Genomic DNA, 23,281 nt, shown 5'->3' with positions numbered 1-23,281 from the left:
CACCTTCAGAGGGCAGAGTAAAGGACGTAGGCGTCTCACGGCCCTCCCTGACACGATGTCGGACGGCTAATTCTCGTTAAACGAAAGCATCGGAACATTTGTGGAACTCTCTGTGCGCAGTCTCAGAAGTATCCTCTCAAACCCCCAAATGCTGCCCACAGCTGCACCATTTTATCAGAGCACCCACTCTGACTTAAGATTGAACGAAAAACCTCCCAACTTTCTGCCGCTGTAATATGGAAATGCTCCCCACTACTGTACAGATAAGAACCCTTGGAGGTGAGATGTAGGGGGGGGGGGGGGGTGTGAATTTCTCACCCTTCTTATTGAAACCAGGCCTAGGGTTCATTTGAATTGGCAATAAATTACAGCCCATGTCTGGTGCCAGAGTCGTTGATCAGTCATTCATTTGATCTTAAATTCTGATTGCCTAGGTCTCTGTGTCCCTTTCTCCCAGACACCCTGCATACTTCCTTCACTACCACAGTTAGACTCTGCTACCCCATACAAAAGACACGGGGGGCAGTACCATTACCAGGGAGACGTTGTCATTGGGAGAATGACATCCAATCCAATCCTTCCTCCTTTTGTTGCTGTATTAGACAACCTTTGTGTTTTGCTGGCTTTTCTTCCCCAACCACATGCACGCACACACATGCACACACACACATCCATACACATGTGCACACACACCCACGCACATACACACACACACAGACAAACACACACATGCCCACACGCATATACACACACACACACAAACACGCACACGCACACACACACACATTCCCGATCATACAGCTAACAGAAAGTGCACCATGACATCACTGCTTCCTCTCCACACGACCACAGACATCCCACTGCCTCCACCACTCCTCCTCCACCCCTCCTCCACCACTCCTCCTCCACTCCTCCTCCACCACTCCTCCTCCACTCCTCCTCCACCACTCCTCCTCCACCACTCCTCCTCCACCCCTCCTCCACCACTCCTCCTCCACCACTCCTCCACCACCACTCCTCCTCCACCCCTCCTCCACCACTCCTCCTCCACCACTCCTCCACCACTCCTCCACCACTCCTCCTCCACCACTCCTCCTCCACCACTCCTCCACCACTCCTCCTCCACCACTCCTCCTCCACCCCTCCTCCACCACTCCTCCTCCACCACTCCTCCACCACTCCTCCTCCACCACTCCTCCACCACTCCTCCTCCACCACTCCTCCTCCACTCCTCCTCCACCACTCCTCCACCACTCCTCCTCCACCACTCCTCCACCACCACTCCTCCACCACTCCTCCACCACTCCTCCTCCACTCCTCCTCCTCCACCCCTCCTCCACCACTCCTCCTCCACCACTCCTCCACCACTCCTCCACCACTCCTCCTCCACCACTCCTCCTCCACTCCTCCTCCACCACTCCTCCTCCACCCCTCCTCCACCACTCCTCCTCCACCCCTCCTCCTCCACTCCTCCTCCACCACTCCTCCACCACTCCTCCTCCACCACTCCTCCTCCACCCCTCCTCCACCACTCCTCCTCCACCACTCCTCCTCCACTCCTCCTCCACTCCTCCTCCACCACTCCTCCTCCACCACTCCTCCACCACTCCTCCTCCACCACTCCTCCTCCACCACTCCTCCTCCTCCACTCCTCCTCCACCACTCCTCCTCCACCACTCCTCCTCCACCAGCCCTCCACCACTCCTCCTCCACCACTCCTCCACCGGCCCTCCTCCTCCACTCCTCCTCCACTCCTCCTCCACCACTCCTCCTCCACTCCTCCTCCACTCCTACTCCATCACTCCTCCTCCACTCCTCCTCCACCACTCCTCCACCACTCCTCCTCCACCAGCGCTGCTCCACCACTCCTCCTCCACCACTCCTCTTCCACCAGCACTGCTCCACCACTCCTCCACCACTCCACCACCACTCCTCCACTACTCCTCCTCCACCACTCCTCCACTACTCCTCCTCCACCACTCCTCCACTACTCCTCCTCCACCACTCCTCCACTACTCCTCCTCCACCACTCCACCACCACTCCTCCACTACTCCTCCTCCACCACTCCTCCACTACTCCTCCTCCACCACTCCTCCACTACTCCTCCTCCACCACTCCTCCACTACTCCTCCTCTACCACTCCTCCTCCACCTCCTCCACCACCTCCTGCACCGCCGACGCTCCAGTTTATCGAGACTTTGTCAGTTTGCTCAGGTTTGTCATCTCTTGCAGGAATGCGCCCATAAGGCCACGCCCACCGGCTGAGATGCTCCGGTAGCAGCCGAACGACCTATCGACCGAGGCGCTGTGATCATGAGCACTGCGTCGTGACTTTCAGACGGAACGCTGTGATCTAATGACACGCTGTGATCTAATGACCGGCCCTGCATGTTTCTCCCCGAGGTTCACAAAGGACCGGGAGCTGGGGGAGATGGGCGGGTGGGGGAGAGGGTTCACGCGCTGAGCTGGGGTTGTCCTCCACTGGCAAGCCCTTCCTTTTACTGACAGGCTGTGTAATCTAGACCAGCAGTGCCAGCAGCCCAATCTCGGGCCCGTAACAACTCAGCGCCGTGATATACAAGCAATCAGTTAACCCGTCTGCTCTGGGCCGCCTCGTCCCCCGAGAATCCCGCCGTGGCCCACGCCACCTTCTGTCTGTATTAACTTTCATAAATAAAGCTCTGAATATTTCAGCAGCGCCTGGCCATCACATGAAGCTCATCAATAATGAATCTCTCTCACTCTCTCGTTCTCTCTCTCTCTCTCTCTCTCTCTCATTCTCACTCTCTTTCTCTTTGTCCTTGCTGAACAGGGGAATATGTGGTGATGACAACGTATTTCCATCTGAAAAGGAAGATTGGCTACTTTGTGATTCAGACATACCTGCCCTGCATCATGACCGTCATCCTCTCACAGGTCTCTTTCTGGCTGAACCGCGAGTCAGTGCCAGCTCGCACGGTTTTCGGTGAGTGTTCGCCACGATAACCCCCCCCCCACCTCCAAGCTACGCCATAGACCCGGCCCCCCTCTCTCCTGGAAAGCCCCGCAGAAATGATCAGTCACGAACGGTCACGTCACCTCTCACGTCACCTCTCACGTCACCTCTCACGTCACCTCTCACGAACGCAACACCCCGCCATCCAACACCTTTGAAGGATGGCAGCAGAGGCAGCGTTTAAAAGTTGCGGTCGGAGCAAAATAAAGTTTGGACTTAGCGTATCACGTTACAGGGGGAAAAAAATCGCTGAGCGGCCAGTTGGCAGGACCCGACAGTGATGGATTCGGTTTTGAAAGTGTGCAGGGACCAGTGAATTGACCTGTAATTACAGCAACCTTCCAGGCACCTAATTAATTACAGATTAGCTGGACCCAAACTTGGAGCGAAATGAAGTTGGAGAAAAGTGAGTTTGACGTGCACCTCCGGACTCCGGGAGGGGGGGGGAGGGCGATAAACCCAGAAGCAGCGAGATATTGGCTCGGGCCGGGTGGGTACTTAAGCCGGCCGAAGTAAAGAGATTATTGCTCATTGAACCCGAGCTTACTTTGCCAAGGTGTCTGCGTCTGTCAGCTCATGAGCAACAGATGTGAAACAGTGCACCGTTGAAACATCGGCATGATCTCCAATGAACGACCTTCCTGAGACTCTGACCGCCACATAAAAAAATAACTCAAATCTTCGTGCTTGCCAATATCTCTTGACGGGAAGTTGCCAGCCAACCTCTGCTGGAAGAGAGACGTTGTGGATGAATAAAGTTTCAAATATCCTACTTGGCTTAGAAGGGTGTGAAAACCATCTATACATACACACACACACACGATATAATTTTAATTAAGTTTTACTTTGAAAAGCCAAGAGTTCCCACAGGCTCCCTTTGACCTGTGGCTATGGCAACACTGACCCTGTCACCAGTCACCCAGACACTCCACATTCCACAGGAGCTATTTTGAGCTTCTGTTGCCCCTCCCCCTAGAGAGTGTCATCATCACTTCCTTACGGCTTTATTTTTCATCCTGCAGATCAAAATTTATCTTTGAAACGTCGGCTACGCAAGATCGTTAAAGCAGAGAAATGAGAGGAAAAAATGTGAATAATTTATAACAAGCTATAACAAGATAGCCAAAAGGTATCAGGGAGCAAACTGTACTTGCGATGAACTGACTGGTTTTAACGGTAAACAAATACAAAAAAAGTCAAGCCACAAATAAAACAAGAATGTCGAAATATAAACAAACGGCGGGACGACGGTAATCATCGGTATGTGGGGCGCAGCGGGTACGTTCTCCATGGAAGAGGCAGGGTAGTGGTACAGGTCCCCAGAGCAGCTGATCTAGGGACACCGACGTGACTAATCAGGAGGCTGTAGGAGCATCATTAGCTGCCCAGTGTGTCTCGCACAGAGAGTCCTTCACTTAACCCGTTCGGCGCCATCACTCTGCTATGTGTCTGCTTCACTCTCCTTCCCTCGCCCTCTCTATTCTTCCTCCATCTCTCCATCTCTCTTTCCCTCACTCTTACTCTGCTCCCTTCGCCCTGTTACCTCCCCCTTTCTCTCTCCCTCCACCCTCTATCCCTCTCTCCCCATCCCTCTCTCCCCATGCCTCTCTCCTTTTCTTCCTGTCTCTTTCTCTCTCTCCATCTCCCTTTCTCTCTCTCTCCCTCTCTCTCATCATTCGCTCCTGTTAGCCTTTGCTTGAGAAGCAGCACTCGAGAGCGTGTCATAGCAACCCAAGTGCTTCACCATGAGGGTACACACAAATGTGTGTGTGTGTGTGTTTGTTTGTGTGTGTGTGTGTGTGTGTGTGTGTGTGTGTGTGTGCGCGCGCACACATGCATTTGAGAATGGTTGTGCGGTGTGCGCATGTGTGTACATGTCCGTGTGTGTCTATTTGTGTGTGCGAGTGTGTGGTGTTCATGTGTCTCTCGGTGTATACGTGTGCGCGCGTGTGTGTGTGCATGTTTGTGTGCCTCTGTACGCATGAGTGTGTGTGTGCGCGTGTGCATGAGTGTTTGTGTGTGTGTGTGCGCGTGTGCGTGTGTGTGTGTGTGTGTGTGTGTGTGTGTGTGTGTGTGTGTGTGTGTGTGTGTGTGTGTGTGTGTGTGTGTGTGTGTGTGCTCTCGAATGTATAGTCTAATCACCAATCCATAGTCATGCATTGTGTAGAGGGCAAACTCATGCCCAGAGGGGCCTCATACACAGCGTGGTAGGACGTCTGCCTTCATGTTCCATCCAGTGAACAGCCCATCTCTGAGAGACAGCTCACACACACACACACACGAAAGCAGCCGTGTCGAGGGCCACTCTGGCACACCTCACACACATTTTCTGTGTAGCGATGGGCAGATAATGAGTCTGCGCTCAGTATGAAATGCTCCTTCATAAAGGAGGAGGACTCACCCCTGTCTAGAACATTCCAGTACCAGACTTCTAAAGACCTTAGAGACCCTGTACCAGGGTGGGCAAGAATGCAACCTTGATGCAGCAAGAAGCAATGACAGCACTTGGGAGACCTTGCTGTAAGGGCATAATCAAAACAAACTGGTAACAACTCACACAAAGGTGATGAATAATAAATGACTTTTATTAAGCTATATTAATAAAAGGCAATTAGTAACTTAATAAGCATTTTCATCTACCCCCCCAAAAATGCCTCTGCCTTAAGGAGCTACTCCCCTGTTCATATCCTGGCCAAAAAAACAATGACAATGCAAAGCCGCCATTAAAAATGACCTGCAAACAAATGATCTGCAAGGGGGACAGCAGCGTTGCTTCACGTCCCAGCCTTAATCCGTGTATCTGAAACCTTAATCATAACATGAGCAGACAGAGTCCATCATCGTGTATCCCCAGCTGAGGGTTGGCACGCAGACAGCCAGTGGAGACGGGCTGCTCGGCTTCAATCTGCAGGTTCTAATGAGGTGCGGAGGACAGCCTTATTAGTATTCCACAGGGCTCGCGGCACCGGCGTCTGTGGACGTGATGGAGCAGCGTGCCGCCTCCGACCCGCACTCCGACCGCTGTGGCTAATGGAGCGGGGGATCGGGGAGACGGTGGCCAGGGCGACGGCGGCCCGGGCGACAGTGGCCAAGGCGACGCGAATGGAATGTCCTTCCTGCCAGCCCGGAGGTCGCAGGCTCCACGCCCTTCGACCGGGCTCCCCGTGATCGCTGATTCTCTCCCAGGATTTTTTTCATTTTCTTCCCCTCCACCCTCTGACCGTACCTGTTCTCAACACCCAAAGACTCCACAGCCACCGCAATGTCCAAGATCGCCCCCTCATGGTGGAAGCAGGCAACGCGTGCACCTCGCGGCCTTCCTGTCTCTTCACCCGCCTCAGTATTGATGGGTAGAAAATGCTTCTGCTCCCCCTCTAAATGTGAAAGCCATTTATTGGTTACATTTATAGGTCCATGCAGCATTCTGACAAATGCCACTTGAAAGTTGATTTTTAATTAATTGGCCATGGTCTGGACCCCTGCCAGCTCCCTAACACGCCTGACTCCACATTTTATATGTATAATCCTGTTTTATAATTTCCTCGGCAGCCAGTGCGTAGTTTGTGATTTATGGCTCCAGCACACGTCCTGAACAAAAACCCGCCGCCTTGCCTGACACGATAGCCATCTCGAGATGCGTCCCTTGCTAATGTTCCCATATTTTTCTCATTCCCTGCATGATGAAGATAAGATTTGGCGGAAGGCTCGGCGAGGGTCTCCACCGCCATTCACCGCTCGGTATTCTGCCCCTTGCTCTGGAAAACCAAAATCGAATTGTTTCCTGCCACATTTTACGATGACAGACAAGGCATATCGAACGGCCTCCACGACACCTCCCGCTAGGCGACGAGCCGCCCCCGGCCGACGCAACTAGGCCGCCTTGTTTATCTGACTGTTGTCTCGTCGCCGTTTGATCTCACGAGCGCACTGATGCGAAGAGGACAGATCTTGGCACGTCGACGCGGACGTCTCACTTTAGACGTGCCGCACGGGATGGAGCCGGCACGGCGGCAGACGCCACAGTACCGGAGTCTGCCTTTCAGCTCCCCGCCAATGAGGCAGGTGGTACCAGACCAAGTGGATTGATTGTTTATATCTGCTTTAATGGGCACCTATTGTGGACCGTTCTCTCATCTCACTCCCAAAATCCCATCATCAGAGGCGCCGACGCACAATGACCTGTGAAGAGGGTCCGATTTCACAGCATGTCTGATTCATCCCCCTCTGCTTTTTTTTCTTCTAATTTAAAGACAGCATTGTTGCCAGGGCCCCCGGAAGAAAATCACACGGCTTCGTTTCAGAGTGATAGACAATGGAGCCAGGCCGGAACAAACGCCCTCTCTTTCTGGGCAGTAACTTTTGTCAAGATAACGCCAAGGCTCTCAATTTACGAGTCTACTGATTCCTTCCCAAGCTCCTACTCTCTCACTGTTTCCAAAGTAAAGGCAGTTAACGTGGACCTTCAATGGCCAAAATATACGGGACCTTCATGGACATCTTCCACGTCGGTTCCCCAGGAGAGCCTTCGTTTCTGACTCTAATCCTCTCCCCCTTTTGCCCTGTCAAGGCTGCAGTTCATCTGTGATCGGCTCCAGTACAGCGGTTGCCTCGTTCATCTAGACCTTGACTGGACCTCCATAATTCTCCACTTTTGTCAGCAGCTGTCAGAATGGTGTAACTGCGCTGTGGGCTTCCTGCCGTGACGCTGCTCTCCCTAACATCTCTCCCACTGTACGTCTTCGCGGTCTGCCTGTCGGAAGCAGCCAAGGTGGCACCGGCACCGGCACTTTATCGGTACTCGGATTATCGTGTATTAACGTTCCCTTTGAAGAGTACAGGAGGATCCGGTGGATCACGCTAATCAGGGAAGAGCAGTGAACCAAATATCAGTGGTCAAGGCCTTCCAGACAAGCAAAGAATGCCTAAGCAATCTGGTGCATAACTCGGCACATGTCTTAAGTCCAAAATTGCTGAGTCAGAAGCTCACAGTATGAGTCAATGGGCATCAGCTGGTTACAGCACACCAAAGGACTGGGTGCAGTGGTCTAAAGGTCATCTGAGGAACAGGAAGACTCCTTACCCAAGCAGTTCCTCTTAATGTTTAAATCTATACTTACAGGAGCACACACACTGTTCCTAGTTATCACTTCATCAGAGGTTAATGGAAGGCCACCTAAATCAGCTATTACATTAAGTAACATCATAGTCAAACCAGATTGCTTTGCGTGTCCTTGTCAGTCAAGAGCAGTAATCACGTTTTGATTCAGAAAGTAACTGTTTAATCCTTAATCACTCAGTAACACCTTGTTCCTTAGTCACACGGTTACATCTTAATCCTTAATCACGCAATTACAGCTTAATCCTAATCGGTTCTGCAGCTCCATCCAACCCTCACCCACCCCCTCCCTCTTCTCCCATTCCCAGGTGTCACCACTGTCCTGACTATGACCACACTGAGCATCAGCGCCCGCAACTCCCTGCCCAAGGTGGCCTACGCCACAGCCATGGACTGGTTCATGGCGGTGTGCTACGCCTTTGTCTTCTCCGCCCTCATCGAGTTCGCCACCGTCAACTACTTCACCAAACGCAGTTGGGCCTGGGATGGTCAGAAGGAGGTCCAGGAGATGAGGGTAAGAGAGGGTCTTGCTTGCTCCGCCCCCCCCCCCCCCTTCCTCTATAGAATCACATGACATACCATGGGAGAATTTTCTACACCACACACTGGCGTGTTGCATTCTGGGAGCCTGTTGTGATCCACCTTAGGGAGTCTTTTGTTACATGATTATGCTCTGCAGGATGCAATGCATGAGCTCGGATGATATTTTCCAGCAGGTTGAATAGATACGAACAGTAGGGATCTAGACAAGGACACCTTCAGTCCCGTCCTGTTCTGTTGTGGTTTACTGCTCAGTGACTGTAGAACTTTTCTTTCATGAACCAGCCAAGAGGGCAGCACTTTATTGTAAGTAATAACACTGTGCACAGAAAGCCGCCATCCATGAGAGAGTTTTGATCTCCGTTCAATCAATAACGACCGCTTGTAAATCTGTAATGCACTGTGAGATATCGGACCATTCGGGATATTTTATAGCATCAGCCATTCTTTACTTCATTTTTGGGCGAGGTTGGGTATAGATTGTTGGATGACATTTGCCAAACCCAAACACATTTTTATCAGTGACCAAAATATATTCTTTTGGTGCGTCTCTTAGGCAAAGTCAATTCAGGCAAAGGACTGTGTAGCCGGGCGAAGTTAACAGCCCCGAAACTCTCTGGCTTCGGCACCACTGTTCCACACACAATCTCCTTGGCCTGTGTGGGTTTCTGTGTAAAATGCTTGTCAACATTGTCATTTTTCAGCGAGATTGCTCCCTGCTCAATGAGCCCCCCCCCCCCCCCCCCCCATTCTCTCACAGTTGCCTCTTTCACTCATGCTTGCTTATTCTCTCCTGCTGTCCGGCTCCTGATAACCCCAGAAAAATGAAGCGCAGGGCTAATGGCGGGGAAACAGTGTGAAGAAGGCTTAGCAAGGAACCATATTGTTCTTGGGACGAGGCGATGTTGTACCTGCGAACTGCTGATAGAAACTTCCATTTCATCTTGCTGGAGTCAACCTTCTGTCATCTGTTGAAAAGTGCTGTATTTAGTCATTAGCTGTTCGATGGAACAGAAATCTGAGGTTCGGCAGAAAGTGCTGAAAAAAACAGAAAAAAAAAAATAATAAAAATATGGCACATGACTGTGCTGATAGCATGACTGTCTTGGACAATGGTAATGAAGATTGGCAGTAACATAAGGGTCTGATTCTGTGTAACGCCAAAGCCATAAAACGCCTCATTACAGAGACTCTGTGCAGTAGGGCGGAATTTGTGCTAAAACTTCTAATTAATGCAGAGATGTTTTTTATGTGAGACTTTGTGAGGCAAATGTCAGCTGATGAGAGAAGTTTGAGCTTTCCAGCAGCTCGGTACTGACCAGGCTTGGTTGAAGCTTCCTGTCAGCATTATGCTTTACTGTGTCTTCGTGTTCACCACAAGCACACGGCATTAACACAATAAAGAAAAACGTGGCCATGTGAAAATGCAAATGTGCCTGGGCTGCCGAGACGGTTTGCAGTTGCTGACTTACGATCTTTCATTACCTCACACATCCAATCAGTGGTTGGACCTCGTGAATATGCAACGACGATGGCCAACATGAAAGCCTCTGCCTCTTCATCCCCCTGGAGCACTGTTCTGTCATGGAGGTGCCTACTCAGGGCGCTTTCGGGCTCTGCTGAGCAAGCATATGTAGAGATAATTGGATATGTGAGACAGGCTCCACTGTATCACCCCCACGCTAGGGCGGAGGCCCACACTGGCACAGGTGATCCCCGTCCTGGACGCCCGGCAGTTCTGACACTCCTCACCAACCGGCTGGGCTCCTCTGAGCTCTGTGAGGACGGGACGGCAATTTATGGGAAGAAAATAGACCAGCTGAAAGCAACAGTGTATGGGGGGAGGGGGGATGGTTGCGAATTGCGAACCGAACGACCAGGCCCGATAGCAAAAGGACGGTGCCAAACCCGGTTTTCTGTAGGTGGGAATTAAAACGAGAAGCGGTGACGGTTTGGGTGAGCGAGAAGAAAATGGACGTGGGGGAAGGAGGGTGGGGGTCGTCCCCATAACGACCAGCTGACATGCCACCCGCCCGTCCTCATCAGCCAGACGGCACGGTACGGTCAGCGAGGTCGCGTGTTAGTAGTGGGCTGAGAGGAACGGGGTGGATCGGGCGTGTGATCGGGCCCTAACTCCAGACATTACCCAGCAAGCATTGCTCAGGCAGCAGACATGGACCTGACAAGTACTCCGCTGACCACCCCCCCCCCCCCCCCCCCCCACCCTTCCTGATCCCTCACACACCCCCCCTCGCTCTCCTACCTCTATGAGTCCCTTTGTGTTAGGCACATGGGGCGAGGTTATGGATTGGGGTCGATGTGATTTAGCTCAGAGGACAGGAGGTGCTGTACAGCGTGAGCTGGTCTTTTCGAGTGCTGAGTCACTCCCACTCACCAGCAGCAAGGGCAGGCTGGGGATCGTTGATGTATCCCCCAGTCAATAAAGACCATCTCCTGCTTTACCGAACAGGAGCACGACGCAAGGACGACTGGAAAGAGCCGCTGCTGAAACCTGGGCTCGGCATTGGATGTCGGAGCAGGAATAAAAACTCCTCACGCGCCTGTGCTCATGACTGACCATCACTTTCCCGCAAGGGCCTTAACGAAATGATCCAAAACAAAACAGTTCTGCGTCGTGTTTGCCATGTTGAGCAGTGAAAATGCAGAAGAGAAGACGGACACATTACCACAAGGGAAGAGCGGGTTTTAATTGTTGTGCCTATGCTAATGTTTAACCTATTTGTGTGTGTGTGTGTGTGTGTGTGTGTGTGTGTGTGTGTGTGTGTGTGTGTGTGTGTGTGTGTGAGACAGAAGGGAGGTTGAGCGGAGCATGAGTGCTCCAAAGAGGCAGCGCTTACCTTGATGAAGGATTTAGAACATGTTTAATTCATGTAGAGTTACAGTGAGGGTGCACACACCCTGTCCCGGCCCGGCACCACATCCTGGTCCCAGTAGCATTACACAGACCCTGTAGATGTCAGCACACCACCAAGCCTCTGTTACACACACTTACACACACACACACACATATAGACTGAGGGTCCAAAATAGCAGTTTAAATATCCATATAAAGATAGTGCTTTGCACTTATAGTAAAAACTTTGAATAGGCTAAGCACAAAAGGCAAGTTTCTCCATTACCTAATGTGGGCTCGGGTACTGAAAAATCACATTACTGTCTCCCAGAACGACGAGGATCACATTGATCAATGGGGTCTTACAGTCCAGTAAGAAGCCCTGAGAGGGAGTTGATTCTATGATGTTTTGGCAGCAAGAATGCTCCATTTTGAATATTCAAAATAAGGGGTTTTTTTCAGTAGCTAGTGGCTAATTTGCCTATCGTAAATGAAGTTTCACTATTAACTAAACTGTTTTAAATGTTCTATTTCAGTTTAATGAGTCTGGCATCCCTGACATTTTTTAATAGAGCTGGTCCCTGTACTAAAACCCGACAGACCATCTCATCAAATGTTCCTGAATTAATTCACACCGTCAGCAGCGCATTACAGAAGTTTATACACTTACGTCAGCTGATTAGCTGGTTGGGATTCTACCCACAGATCAGTAGGCTACATCTCTTCCCATGGTTCATGTAGAATGCCAGATACCAACTGATGGTTTGTTTCTCCACCAGTAGAACTTCTAGAACTGAACTGAAGTTCTCTCACTACTGTTGAACACTGTGCTTCATGTCCCTAATCATTCTAGTTCACACTCTGTTCATCCATGTAGGCATTTATCTTTTACAATTTTATGCATGCGTCACTGTTTTGTCTAGTAAGTGCCCCTGAATGCTTCTATCCTATTTCCTGGATCTGATTTGTCTCTTAGTGTCACACTGTCTCCTACTTTGAAGACCTATTTCGTAAACCAGGGGTGTCCAAAGTAAAATTCCCAATCTGTTTCATCACCCCTGAACCAGTATATCAGAGCCTGCTGTGATGGCACTAATGTGGAGTGGGATTCCCCTGTTTTGATTAACTCTGACAGGAAAGCGGTTACATCCTGTGTGTCAGATATGATGGCTGTGTTTGTTTATCGCATCAAGCTGAGGTGGAAATAAGCTGTACTTGGTTATCTTACGCCGCAGAGAAGAGAAAGGGGCCTGGAGCAATTTAGAATATTTTTTCGATTACCTGACATTGTGTCAGAGGCTAATGTTGACACAGACCTTAAACAGATCACCATTTAAATACCACAGTACCGAACCGCTCCTGTTTGTCAGCTAGTATCGACACACGGTCTGGGGGTGAGTTCCGAGACATGGCCAAAGTTGATATCTGGATATATAGTGGGTGAGTAGGGTCTCATAACTGACAATGAAGGGGGAGAGACTGCAGATACATCTTTCTGAACAGTGCTGTACTTCCTATAATGCAGAGATATTACTTCAACCCATCAAAACTAACATTCTTCAGATTTGTCATGGTTTGGAGAAGAAATTAATTCAAAGATGCTAATATTTCGGGGCAGTATTGTTTTCTGAGCATAACTGTGTGTGGTAGCCCCATTTTGTGTCACAGCAGAGGTAAAGAAACCAACGTTGTCAAACGTGTTTTCAGCAGCAGCTGATTACAAGCGGAACCATCTGGAACTTGCAGAAACTTTTTTCCAGTCCGTGCACACACACTTTAACTTTAGATGCAGTTCCATCTGCATGTTTAGACTTTCTGGCCGTAGAGTAGAAATAAATCTAACTCAGACAGCCCTGGACCCCCCCCCCCCCCCCATGCATTGAGCGAAACCTGCAGTCGAAGCGTAACGCTGGCATTTGCTGCCTTCGACATGCACAAATCCTCCCCGAAGTGTTTGCGCGGTCCGGCTCCGGCTGGAGAAGCTCGCTCCGCCGATACGCCGCTTCGGAGGGAGGCCACGGCCAGGAGGGCTGGGGCATGTGAGGTCTGTTTCCACCGATCAACCCCCACCACCCAACATGCTGACATAAGCTCCTGCTATGATTTAGAGACCCAAGGCCGGGGGCCGGCACGGGCCGGATCGATGCCACGCAATGGAAGAGGGGTGGGGGGGAGGGGGAGGGGGGGGGGAGGGTGGGTGGGGGGGGGGGGTGGGGGGGAGCCCCACTCTACTTGCAGATACACAGTTATCGGCATTGGATAAGAGGGCCGATGGCGGTCATGATCAGCGACGCCCCCCCCCCCCACCCCCCCGCCCACTCCCACCCTCCTCCCAGAAGATGAACTCAGCGTTTTCTCTCCAGTCCCTCTATTGTGCTGGTGTCATTACCAGTTCTTTCACTCTGCTCAAATGAGTCCCGGGTCCTTGTTCCATTGTTTTACGGATTAATTGGGCATTTTGTTGTCGTTGTTGGGCAGGGTTGTTGTTGGGTTTTTGTTGTTTTGTTTTTTTTCAACGCCGCGAAACAATGCAGAGCAATGCGCTGCCAAGGATGGGCTCTGGGCTCCGTGACAACGTTCAGCACTGACATATGCATTAGGGATCAAATAGTACCACACACGCACAAACACACACACACAGACGCATAAGAAAAGTCACCTACGTGTACGTAACTGACAGCCCAAGATTTAATAACCTATTTTGCCAATGCAGTTTATTGCATCTTGTGCATACTAAATCACACCTGATGCCATCCGTTCCCACTTTTACAGTAAATATTACTTCATTCATTTTTCATGTCATCCATTATTTTCTTGTTGGTTCAGTTCATAGAATTTTATGACCCCTCTTTCTCCGCATGCTGGAACGGTCAGCTGTCTGGCCACACCCCCCCCCCCCCCCCCCCCCCCCAGGCCACATGGCTGTGCCCCACAATCACCTGACCACGGCCTTCAGGCATTCTGACCCTCACCTGCCAGCTCTGTATCCTTCCTACTGATATGTGCTTGCTCCCAGTTGGCCTGCTGTAGGCAGTGCTGGCTTATTTACCAGATTATGTTGTATCCTGCCTGTCATCCAGGCACCACTTGATCTCAGCTGGCAAATGTTTTAGCTGCTGGGAGGATGGGCAGTTTGACAGGTCTCACTAGAGACCCAAAGCCATGAACTGTCCTGTGCAGCGCTTGCTTGTGTGTGTGTGTGTGTGTGTGTGTGTGTGTGTGTGTGTGTGTGTGTGTGTGTGTGTGTGTGTGTGTGTGTGTGTGATGCTCTTCTGATTTTCATGTGGCCCCTGGCTCACAGCTTCACTTCACTCCTTTTGTCCTCTGACACTCTGCCAGTTCATCTGCCCTACCACCCCACAGATAAGCCAAACCTGGCCAATCAGAGCCCTTCACAAACAACTGTTCCTCCCACTGCACATGAACTTCGGGGAGTTTTCTCCTCTCTCTCTCTCTCTCTCTCTCTCTCTCTCTCTCTCTCTCTCTCTCTCTCTCTCTCACTCTCTCTCTCTCTCTCTGTGCATAAACCTTTGACCCACTCTCATGTAGCAAAACTCCATGCCGCTTTCGGGGAGTCTGTCTTATTTCTTTGGTGGAGGAGAATGCTAGATGTGATTCGCCACTTATTGGAGCGGAGAAGTCCTGGCCTTTTTGCCTTGACTCTAGGGAGTCTCAGAACGCATTTTCAGGGGGGCCATACTGTAAAAGGCTGTGCTATTGGCCTACAGTCACGGCAGCACCCAGGTGTTAGCCTGTTCGCAGTGCCAAGCTTCACATGGCCTATGAGGTTTGAAGCTGTTAGATACAGCAGTGGAAAAACCCAAATACACAATGAGCTCACTTTAGCGTCACACCAGCCAGCATGCAGATAAGCAGATATGAGGATAAACACACAAGAGAAGGAGACAGGCAGCAAAACGTAATATACTGTTAACATTTAGCCAAAAATAAAACCAAACATAAAACCCAACTGTTTTGCACAAAGTAGAGTTGACGCATAAAGTATTAAGCTCATAAAAATTTACCATCATGAAATTAAAGGGTTATTTGACAGATTTTTCAAATGATTCAGTATAATTCACTTTTGAAAAAGCCATTCAGAGGAAAAAAATCTGCCCGAACAAACTTACCAACTCAGATTTCCTTACTGTGTTTATGAAGGAACCTGGACCCTGTGTCAACAGAACAAACAAACATAGCAGTGTGTCTTCTGAGCTTCTGTGTAAGCCTGATTCCACTATTGTGGTGATAAATCTGTTAAAGCTTGCTTGCTTTGGGCATTTGTCTTTAACACACCCTGCATGGACCTCTTCATCCTGCATGTACAAGTTTATGCAATAAAAATAAACCTTATCACAGAACTATCATAAAACAGTCTCTAAGGCATCTAAGGCAATGTATTTGCAACCATTTTGTGTAATAACTCTCTGTTTTAAAGCTTTTAGAGACATTAAATGTTTCTGAGCTTCTGGTTGTTATCACTGCTACTGTGAACGTATCTGACTCATTAAAGTTTTCCAGAATGGTGCATTTTTCATCAAAACAGTCCGAATGACTTTGTTTACTTCCCAACAAGTGAATTATGTGGAAAATTTTGTTGAAATATCAGTGTAATTCCCTTTCACTTCATGACGGAAAACCATATTCCTTGTAGAACTCTGATGGTATCATATTTGGCGGTGGTGGATAAAATGTCATAACATTAAGGGAAAACATCATCAATCAGTCTTGTCAGCTTATGTGAGTGTTTTGAAGGTAGGTTATAATGCCTGGAAAGCTGAAGATGGGTCATAAAGGTAGGAATTACATTTTCAGATATAGTAAATGATCTGTCCGTCTATTAAAGCGCTAATTTTTCTTACACACAGTGTCGCATAAATGTAGACAGATAAGTGTTATTTTGATGTAGTCCCATATTTATTGTAGCTCCTAATGTCCCGTTCCATATAATGCACACTGAGAAAAAGAGAAGTTGTTTCCTGTTGAAGATATTGAACCCGTTTTCGCAGTCATCGCTATGGAGATGTTAAGAGCTTATGGCCCACTCATCTGTCACTCCCCCCTCTTATCTCCACAGAGATGTGACTCCGCCTCCTTCTCCAAGAAGACTAACAACACCTTCAACATCGTCGGCACTACGTACCCGATGGGTGTGGCCAAGGACCCCGGCTTGACAACCATCGCCAAGAACGCCGGCAGCAGCACCCCCACGCAGGCCCCGCCCCCTGCGCAGCCGGTGCGTGAGGTGCGCCTCTCGCGCATGGACGGCGAGTACATCACGGAGGGTGTGAAGAAGTCCTACAACCGCGTCAGCAAAGTGGACAAGATCTCACGCATCATTTTCCCCGTGCTGTTCTTTATCTTCAACCTGGGCTACTGGGCCACCTACGTCAACAGGAAGCCGTCCATGACGAGGTCCAACCACCAGAATTGAGCCACACCGAGCATAAAAATTGCAACAAAAAAAAAAAGTAAATAAAAATTACGAAGGAGGTTTAAGCAAAGCAAAACAGATAATGAACTACTAGATGATGCTGAAGTAGCTGTCTCATGCTACTGCGGGTCACAATTTGAGAATTTACTAGTGTTTGTTGCGTTTGTAGATAGCAGTGTAGATATCTATAGTGGTTAGGTTTTATTTACAGTTATGAAGAGTTTATTTATTTATTTTATTTTGCTTATGGAACTTTGCATAGTTTGTTGGAGAACTGTGCTGTGACAAGGTCTTAATAAGCCTTGTAATTATTCCCATGGCTGAGAGTAATGGCAGTGTATAAACAGAGGCTTGGTTACCATCTCTCATTCGGGGCCGTCGGCCCTCATGCATCCATGTCGTAGACTGTACATTCATCACACCTTGGACAGGAAACTCCGAGGCGTCGTTGGTCGTCAGTTGCCGCGGCGAGCACCCGTAGCCTTCAGCGGTCAGCACTGATGTCCGTCGGTGCGTCATTAATAATGGTCAGTGTCTGCTCGGTGACACTCCACCGACCTAGAGCAATATCATCTAGAATTGCTTCCCCAACCCCAGTGGGCTCTGCTTCAGTGGTCTGCAGTCCTGTAACTCCTATTGTGTTAATAGCCCAAGCAGGCTCAAAAGGAAAGAAACTGTGCCTTTCTCCTGACCTGTACCCCCCCCCCCCCATTTCAAGCTTACAAAACAACAAAACGAATTTAAAAAATATCAGTGTTAAACAAATTCCCACATGGTTTCCCAAGCCCACTGAGGGCATGTCTGCTGTGTGAGTTGATTTAATGAAGGTAATTGAACACCAGGCACCGGGCCAGGCCGCTTTTATGCTGGATTTCGTCACCACCTGTGGTATGTGTGTACAGCAGAGGGTGAGTAAGACACAAGTGTCACTGCGGTACTACATGAATTATGCACTATGTGGGTGGTGATGTGTTTTTGAACCAGTACCAAAAAAGTTGCAGTAAACTAATTCCACTGCTTCATATTTTTCTTCCAAGTTTTTTTTTTTTTTTAAACCATTTACGTATAAATATGACTTTGGATATATAATGTGTTTGTGCATTTACACTGTGTTTGTATTGACTTTTTATTAGCTGTATTCATCTGTATTTATGCATCTTGCATTCTTTACATGCTTTGAGGTGCTTGTGGATGTCTGTAAGTGTCAGTGTGTGTGAGTGTGTGTGTGTGTGTGTGTGTGTGTGTGTGTGTGTGTGTGTGTGTGTGAGACTGTGTGTGTTTGGTCTGTGTGTGTGCATTTGCTAAACCTTTTTCTTTTTGCTCTGACAAATCACACTGTTTGTGAAACATAGACCAAGGTGAATTACTGTACCACATCATCACAAGAGCCAAGCAGCACTGCCAATGGGAGCTGGAGTTTAAGGTACAGAAAACGTAGGCTGCATGTGATTATCTTAGTTTCCCAGTAGTTTTCAAGTAGTTTTCCAGCAGGTATGAGATTTTAAGTTTACATTAACATTAAAATGTAAGAAAATGTGCCAAACCATTATAAAGTTTTAAACTTTTGCATTCACTCCTTAGAAAGTGCCAGGTTTACATGTGAATTTAAAATGTAGACATTTTTTAGATAAAGTTGCGTAATGTATGTACTTATGTGACAGCAAGCTATATTAAGCAAAAAAACATCAACTTGACCATTCCATTGTTTCCATGAATCATTATGATAGCTATTAATATTAATAGCTTTGAACTCATATCATAGAATGGTATGCATCCTTGAAACACTTGCGCATTTAATTGGAGGATGGCATTTATTTAATTTCGTCTCGTAGAATGTGAAAGGAAGGAGAGGTTTTCCATACACACTCCACATTCTGTATAAATGGTAAATTAATGCATGACAATCTCTTCATTGTTGTCAGTCATCTCCAGTTACGCTACAGTGACATATTTTAGTATAGGCGTAATGTCTTTGTATATTGTAGAGCTCCTCTCAATAGCTTTATTTGGGGTCTCTGGGTTCTCTGTTGTCTGTCATGGGCTATGGTAGGGTTAATTCAAATGATTTTGGTGTTTACTGACAGAAACAGTGTAAGTCATCAATGAAACCATATCCAAGGAATATATTTATATAGGAAGAAAGACATCTATTTATGCTAATCACATACACAACATCGTACATGATATAAATTTTATACAGTATAAGATATAGCCTCTATAAATCAATGGGTAGAGCAAATGTAATACAGTGATCAGACCGATTAAAAAATATATTCGAATCGAAGGCCGAGTAAAAGTTGTGATATTTTGTATATATTGTGAATTTAGTTTAGGTCGGGTACTTCAAAACCGTAATCTGTATAATTCATGTAAGAGCTCGCTATAATGTTGCTGTGTAACATCTCTGGAAATAGTTCTGGAGATTATGTACAGTATAATAGCTATGTACTTTTATGAACTGACAAAAGGTCGTTTTATTAGGACTGTGTGAATACAGGGGAGTGGTGCCGTGTTAATGTGTACTGTAATACGTGGATACCTACATTTCTGTCCAAGCCATCATTAAGCCTTCGAAAGTTATTAACGTAAGTTTGTCACTGCCGGTTTCTTACTCTAATACTGCCGGGAATGCTATCATTACTAGACTAGCCTGAGGTAATTAACACGCACATTACATCTTCAACTTGGCGTAATGTTTTTCGGTTTGTTTTGTTCCGTTAACTCGTATGGTGTGTTTTCGGAGCAGGTGTGTAGTTTTGGGCTGTTCACCTGTTCCCCTCCGCGTCTGGTAATTTCGCTAGACGAACTCTTGTTCTGCTAGTCGTGCTGCCTTGGTGTGCACTTTCTCCTCTGTGAAGGTGCAGAGACGTCGTCTGCTATGCTTCTTGTACATACTGTATGAAAAGGGGGTAGGGTTATAAAAGAAGTTCAAAAAAAGGGAAGATACTCGTTAATTTTTGTTCTGCATGTCCCAAAGCGTCAAAGAAATACTTCTGCTTGGGAGGCTTAGATGGACAGACTCTGGCAGATCTCTCAGTCAGCTCACTAGCTTCCCTCAAAGAGTTTTCCCTCCAGCTTGAGCAGGTTCTGTTGGGAAGGGTTCCACTCTCTACAATATATACAGTAAATAAATGACTGTGGGGAAAGCCAAGGGCGTTGTTTGTTCACTGCTTTCAAGCTTATGTGTTTGGGGGGGGCGGGGCTCACGCTGTCCGGCGAGCAGCTGCCAGAGCTGTACAGTTTATTTGAAAAGCTGGCTGGTTGAAGTATCAATCTCGTGCCTCTTGGTGGTTAGTCACGTCACGTGAGCTGTGCTCTGGCGCATGCTAGTCTTTCATTTTCTTTTTTTTTTAATCTTTTGTGGTGTTACACTGTGATAATATACTAACCAGTGGCAGGACAAGGACTCTCCTGCACTGAAAAAAAATTGAAATCTGCACAAACTATGACATGGGCACTTTGTAGTCACCTTGAGTAAGGACAGTGTTTAACTGCACAAAAGGCCAGCAGATGTAACTCATGGTCGTCTGTGTAAATCAGATTTGTGGATGAGAGCAAGTGTTTGTCTGAAAGGTAGTCAGGAAGAGGCATTCCTAGTGGTTTTTTTTTTTTTTTGCCATACCATAATTGTCTAAAAAAGAAATTGTCTTGCAGTAAAAATAGTGTGAACAGAAGTAATTTGATAAAGCTGCCTGCCTCAAAACAAACTGGTATGTTTACGACTTGCTGCCTCAGCCATACATCATGATTATTGCCAAATTATCTGCAGTGCCAAATGACCTTTTGAGACGAGTGCAGGGGGGAGTGGTTTGCCCATGGATATTGCATAGTTCTCTCTGTGTGTGTGTGTGTGTGTGTGTGTGTGTGTGTGTGTGTGTGTGTGTGTGTGTGTGTGTGTGTGTGTGTGTGTGTGTGTGCGTGCACACTTGTGTGCCTCATGCTATGATCACGCTTTCAGGATTGAAATGTGATGGAGGCGTTTGTTGGTGAGACAGTTTGAAAAATGCTAGTGACAAAGATCTCATTTGCATAGCTCATGATTTGCCAGCCCATTATGGGTAACTGCAGAGATTGAGACCTCACCCCTGTAATAAAGGAACTGATACAGAAGCTGTCCTGTCCAAATGCGTTACAGAGTCATCTCAGTAAAAACAGCTACCCAGTCACATCCAAACACTCAACTTTAGCCAAACTCAATACCATTGGCCAAATATTCTACTTATCCCATAGATAACAGGAACAACAGAAAGACATGTCTTCCCCAGGTTCTAGAAGATGTTCCCATGACCGTTTTGTTCAGAACGACACCATCTTGCTAGCTCTCGTGTTTCTCTTTGTGCTCGTAGGGTCTTTGTGCTCGTAATGATAAATCGATGAGTGTTTCCGCGGTTAGCTTCAGCACCCGCTGAGCTGAGTGCGGTTCCTCCCGCTGTGCAGAGAGTCCGTGCGGCCTCTACCACCTCCACCTCCATCCACCTCTCCTGCCCTCAAGCAGTCAAATGCAGGCAACACTCGCGGGTCGGAGGACTCTCGTATTTAACCCGCGTTAGTCTCCGCACCGAGAGCCGCGGCTCCCGCTCTGTGCGGAGGCGATCCAGAATGAGGAAAGGTCTATGACTCCATCGCCAGTGAACCTATTCATGTGTAATTACAATGGTCTAGGCACACGATTACATTCCTGCTTAATGTGGGCTGCTCGAGGAAAGAAACTCAAATCAGATGAATGATAAAGATCCATTCATATGTTGTGTGACACGGTGAACCTTTCCTAAGTGAAGGTTGACGTGAGCGTAAAAGGATGTGAATAACAGAGTCAGATTGTGAATGTGGATTTACATTGTTCCTCTGGTGCTAGTCTTGCATCAATGATGGAAGACGTTCATGTCTCGGGCAGCCCTCCAACGTCGGTGTTGGGATAGTGACGCTGTGGGATAGGTTTTCGTGGATTTAAAAAATCAGCTCTGTGTCATTTTATTAATGAGATGATGTCCTGGTTATCTGTCCTGCCATGTGTTGCCAGTTTGCTAACAATCTCTAGCAATATCCATGTATTTATACACAGCTGTTGTTTTTCGCTCAGTTCAAAACCCAAGCAAGAAGAAACTTGGTTGGGTGCTAACATCTTTATAATTATGCAAATTCCTGATCTTTAATAAGACACTCTCTCATCAGCAGCCAACCAGAAGGGGACGAGTATTAAAAGGCATAGCTGTATCAATACAGTCTAAATACACAGTTTAAAGTCAGGCATCAGTCCTATGGTAAAACCTAGTGGTGATCTACTGCCAGAATTCCTGAAATTAACTGGAGCAGGATTCTTGTTGAAAGTAAAGAGTCTTTAAGTGGCCATTTTAACAAGAGCCATTAATTGTCACTGTGTCCCTGTACCAGAAACATGTAAAATTCAGATGTTATGGCTTTACTGTCAGAAATGACGTTGCATTTTTGTAGACGAATTGACCTTGAAGTGTTTTTTGCTATTATTTCTGTTGTGAACTGTTTGTGGGACTAATGACAGTATTCTGATGTTGTTTTAACCCTTCACATGTCTGGGTTAGCTGTTCTTTACACTGAATAAAAACATGGTACTTTCACTTGATTGGCTCATTTTAATGGTTTTGTGTTGTTTTTTTTTTTATATAAGATGCCATTACATTAATGCCAAAGTATTCTGGTGTGTGTGTGTGTGTGTGTGTGTGTGTGTGTGTGTGTGTGTGTGTGTGTGTGTGTGTGTGTGTACACATTCTGACCTTGGCCCTCTCCTTTACACACATTCCATCTGGCCCCTCAACAAATATCATGCATACATTAACATTTCTTTCTGGGACTTTCGCAAAGTGAGCAAATGAAAAACCGAATTGACTTCACAGACTTTTGCTCATCCATGTTTGGCGCAATGTGCTGGAGCTAAAACCTGAACCACACCAAAACGACACCACCTAAAAGAACCACACAGCAAGATAATTGACTTAATTAGACCTTTTGAATCCCATGGTATTTCAGGCTGTTGAATATTTTGGTCAGCCACTTAACAAATTAAGATACAATTGCATATGAGCATAATGATCGTGTGAAAACAGGAGGTTCACTAAACAGTGCTAAAACAAAACAGTGGTGTGGGTTCAGGTTTCGCAGTGTGTAAAAAATCTTTGGGCTCATTTCAGTTGTCAGGCAAGTCATTCTGTGTGCAGGAAATCAAAAATAAACCTTTGTCCTTTGACTCAGCAGTACTTTATTTAGTACTTCTCCTGTAAATTGAGAGGAACATTCATTTTAGCTTCTACTGCAAGGCTTTAACATTTCTTCCCCTCTTGAAACCCAAAAAAATGCTGAGATAAGTG

At 47.6% G+C, this 23,281-nt stretch overlaps 1 protein-coding gene across 2 annotated transcripts in view; it reads left to right on the top strand.

Moving 5' to 3' along the window:
• gabra3 (gamma-aminobutyric acid type A receptor subunit alpha3) overlaps nt 1–22,528 on the top strand; it is an 84,837-nt gene extending 62,309 nt beyond the window's left edge. For both annotated transcript variants that reach the window (XM_076994776.1, XM_076994777.1), the window contains 3 exons: nt 2,814–2,966; nt 8,421–8,626; nt 16,584–22,528. In XM_076994776.1, the coding sequence (XP_076850891.1) occupies nt 2,814–2,966; nt 8,421–8,626; nt 16,584–16,940 (716 nt within the window). In that variant the 3' untranslated portion in view covers nt 16,941–22,528. The remainder of the gene's footprint in view (nt 1–2,813; nt 2,967–8,420; nt 8,627–16,583) is intronic.
• Nucleotides 22,529–23,281: the final 753 nt, after the last annotated feature.

The sequence above is a fragment of the Brachyhypopomus gauderio genome, unplaced genomic scaffold, assembly GCF_052324685.1.
Source record: "Brachyhypopomus gauderio isolate BG-103 unplaced genomic scaffold, BGAUD_0.2 sc160, whole genome shotgun sequence".
Taxonomy (NCBI): domain Eukaryota; kingdom Metazoa; phylum Chordata; class Actinopteri; order Gymnotiformes; family Hypopomidae; genus Brachyhypopomus; species Brachyhypopomus gauderio.
This window is presented reverse-complemented; position numbering and strand designations above follow the sequence as displayed.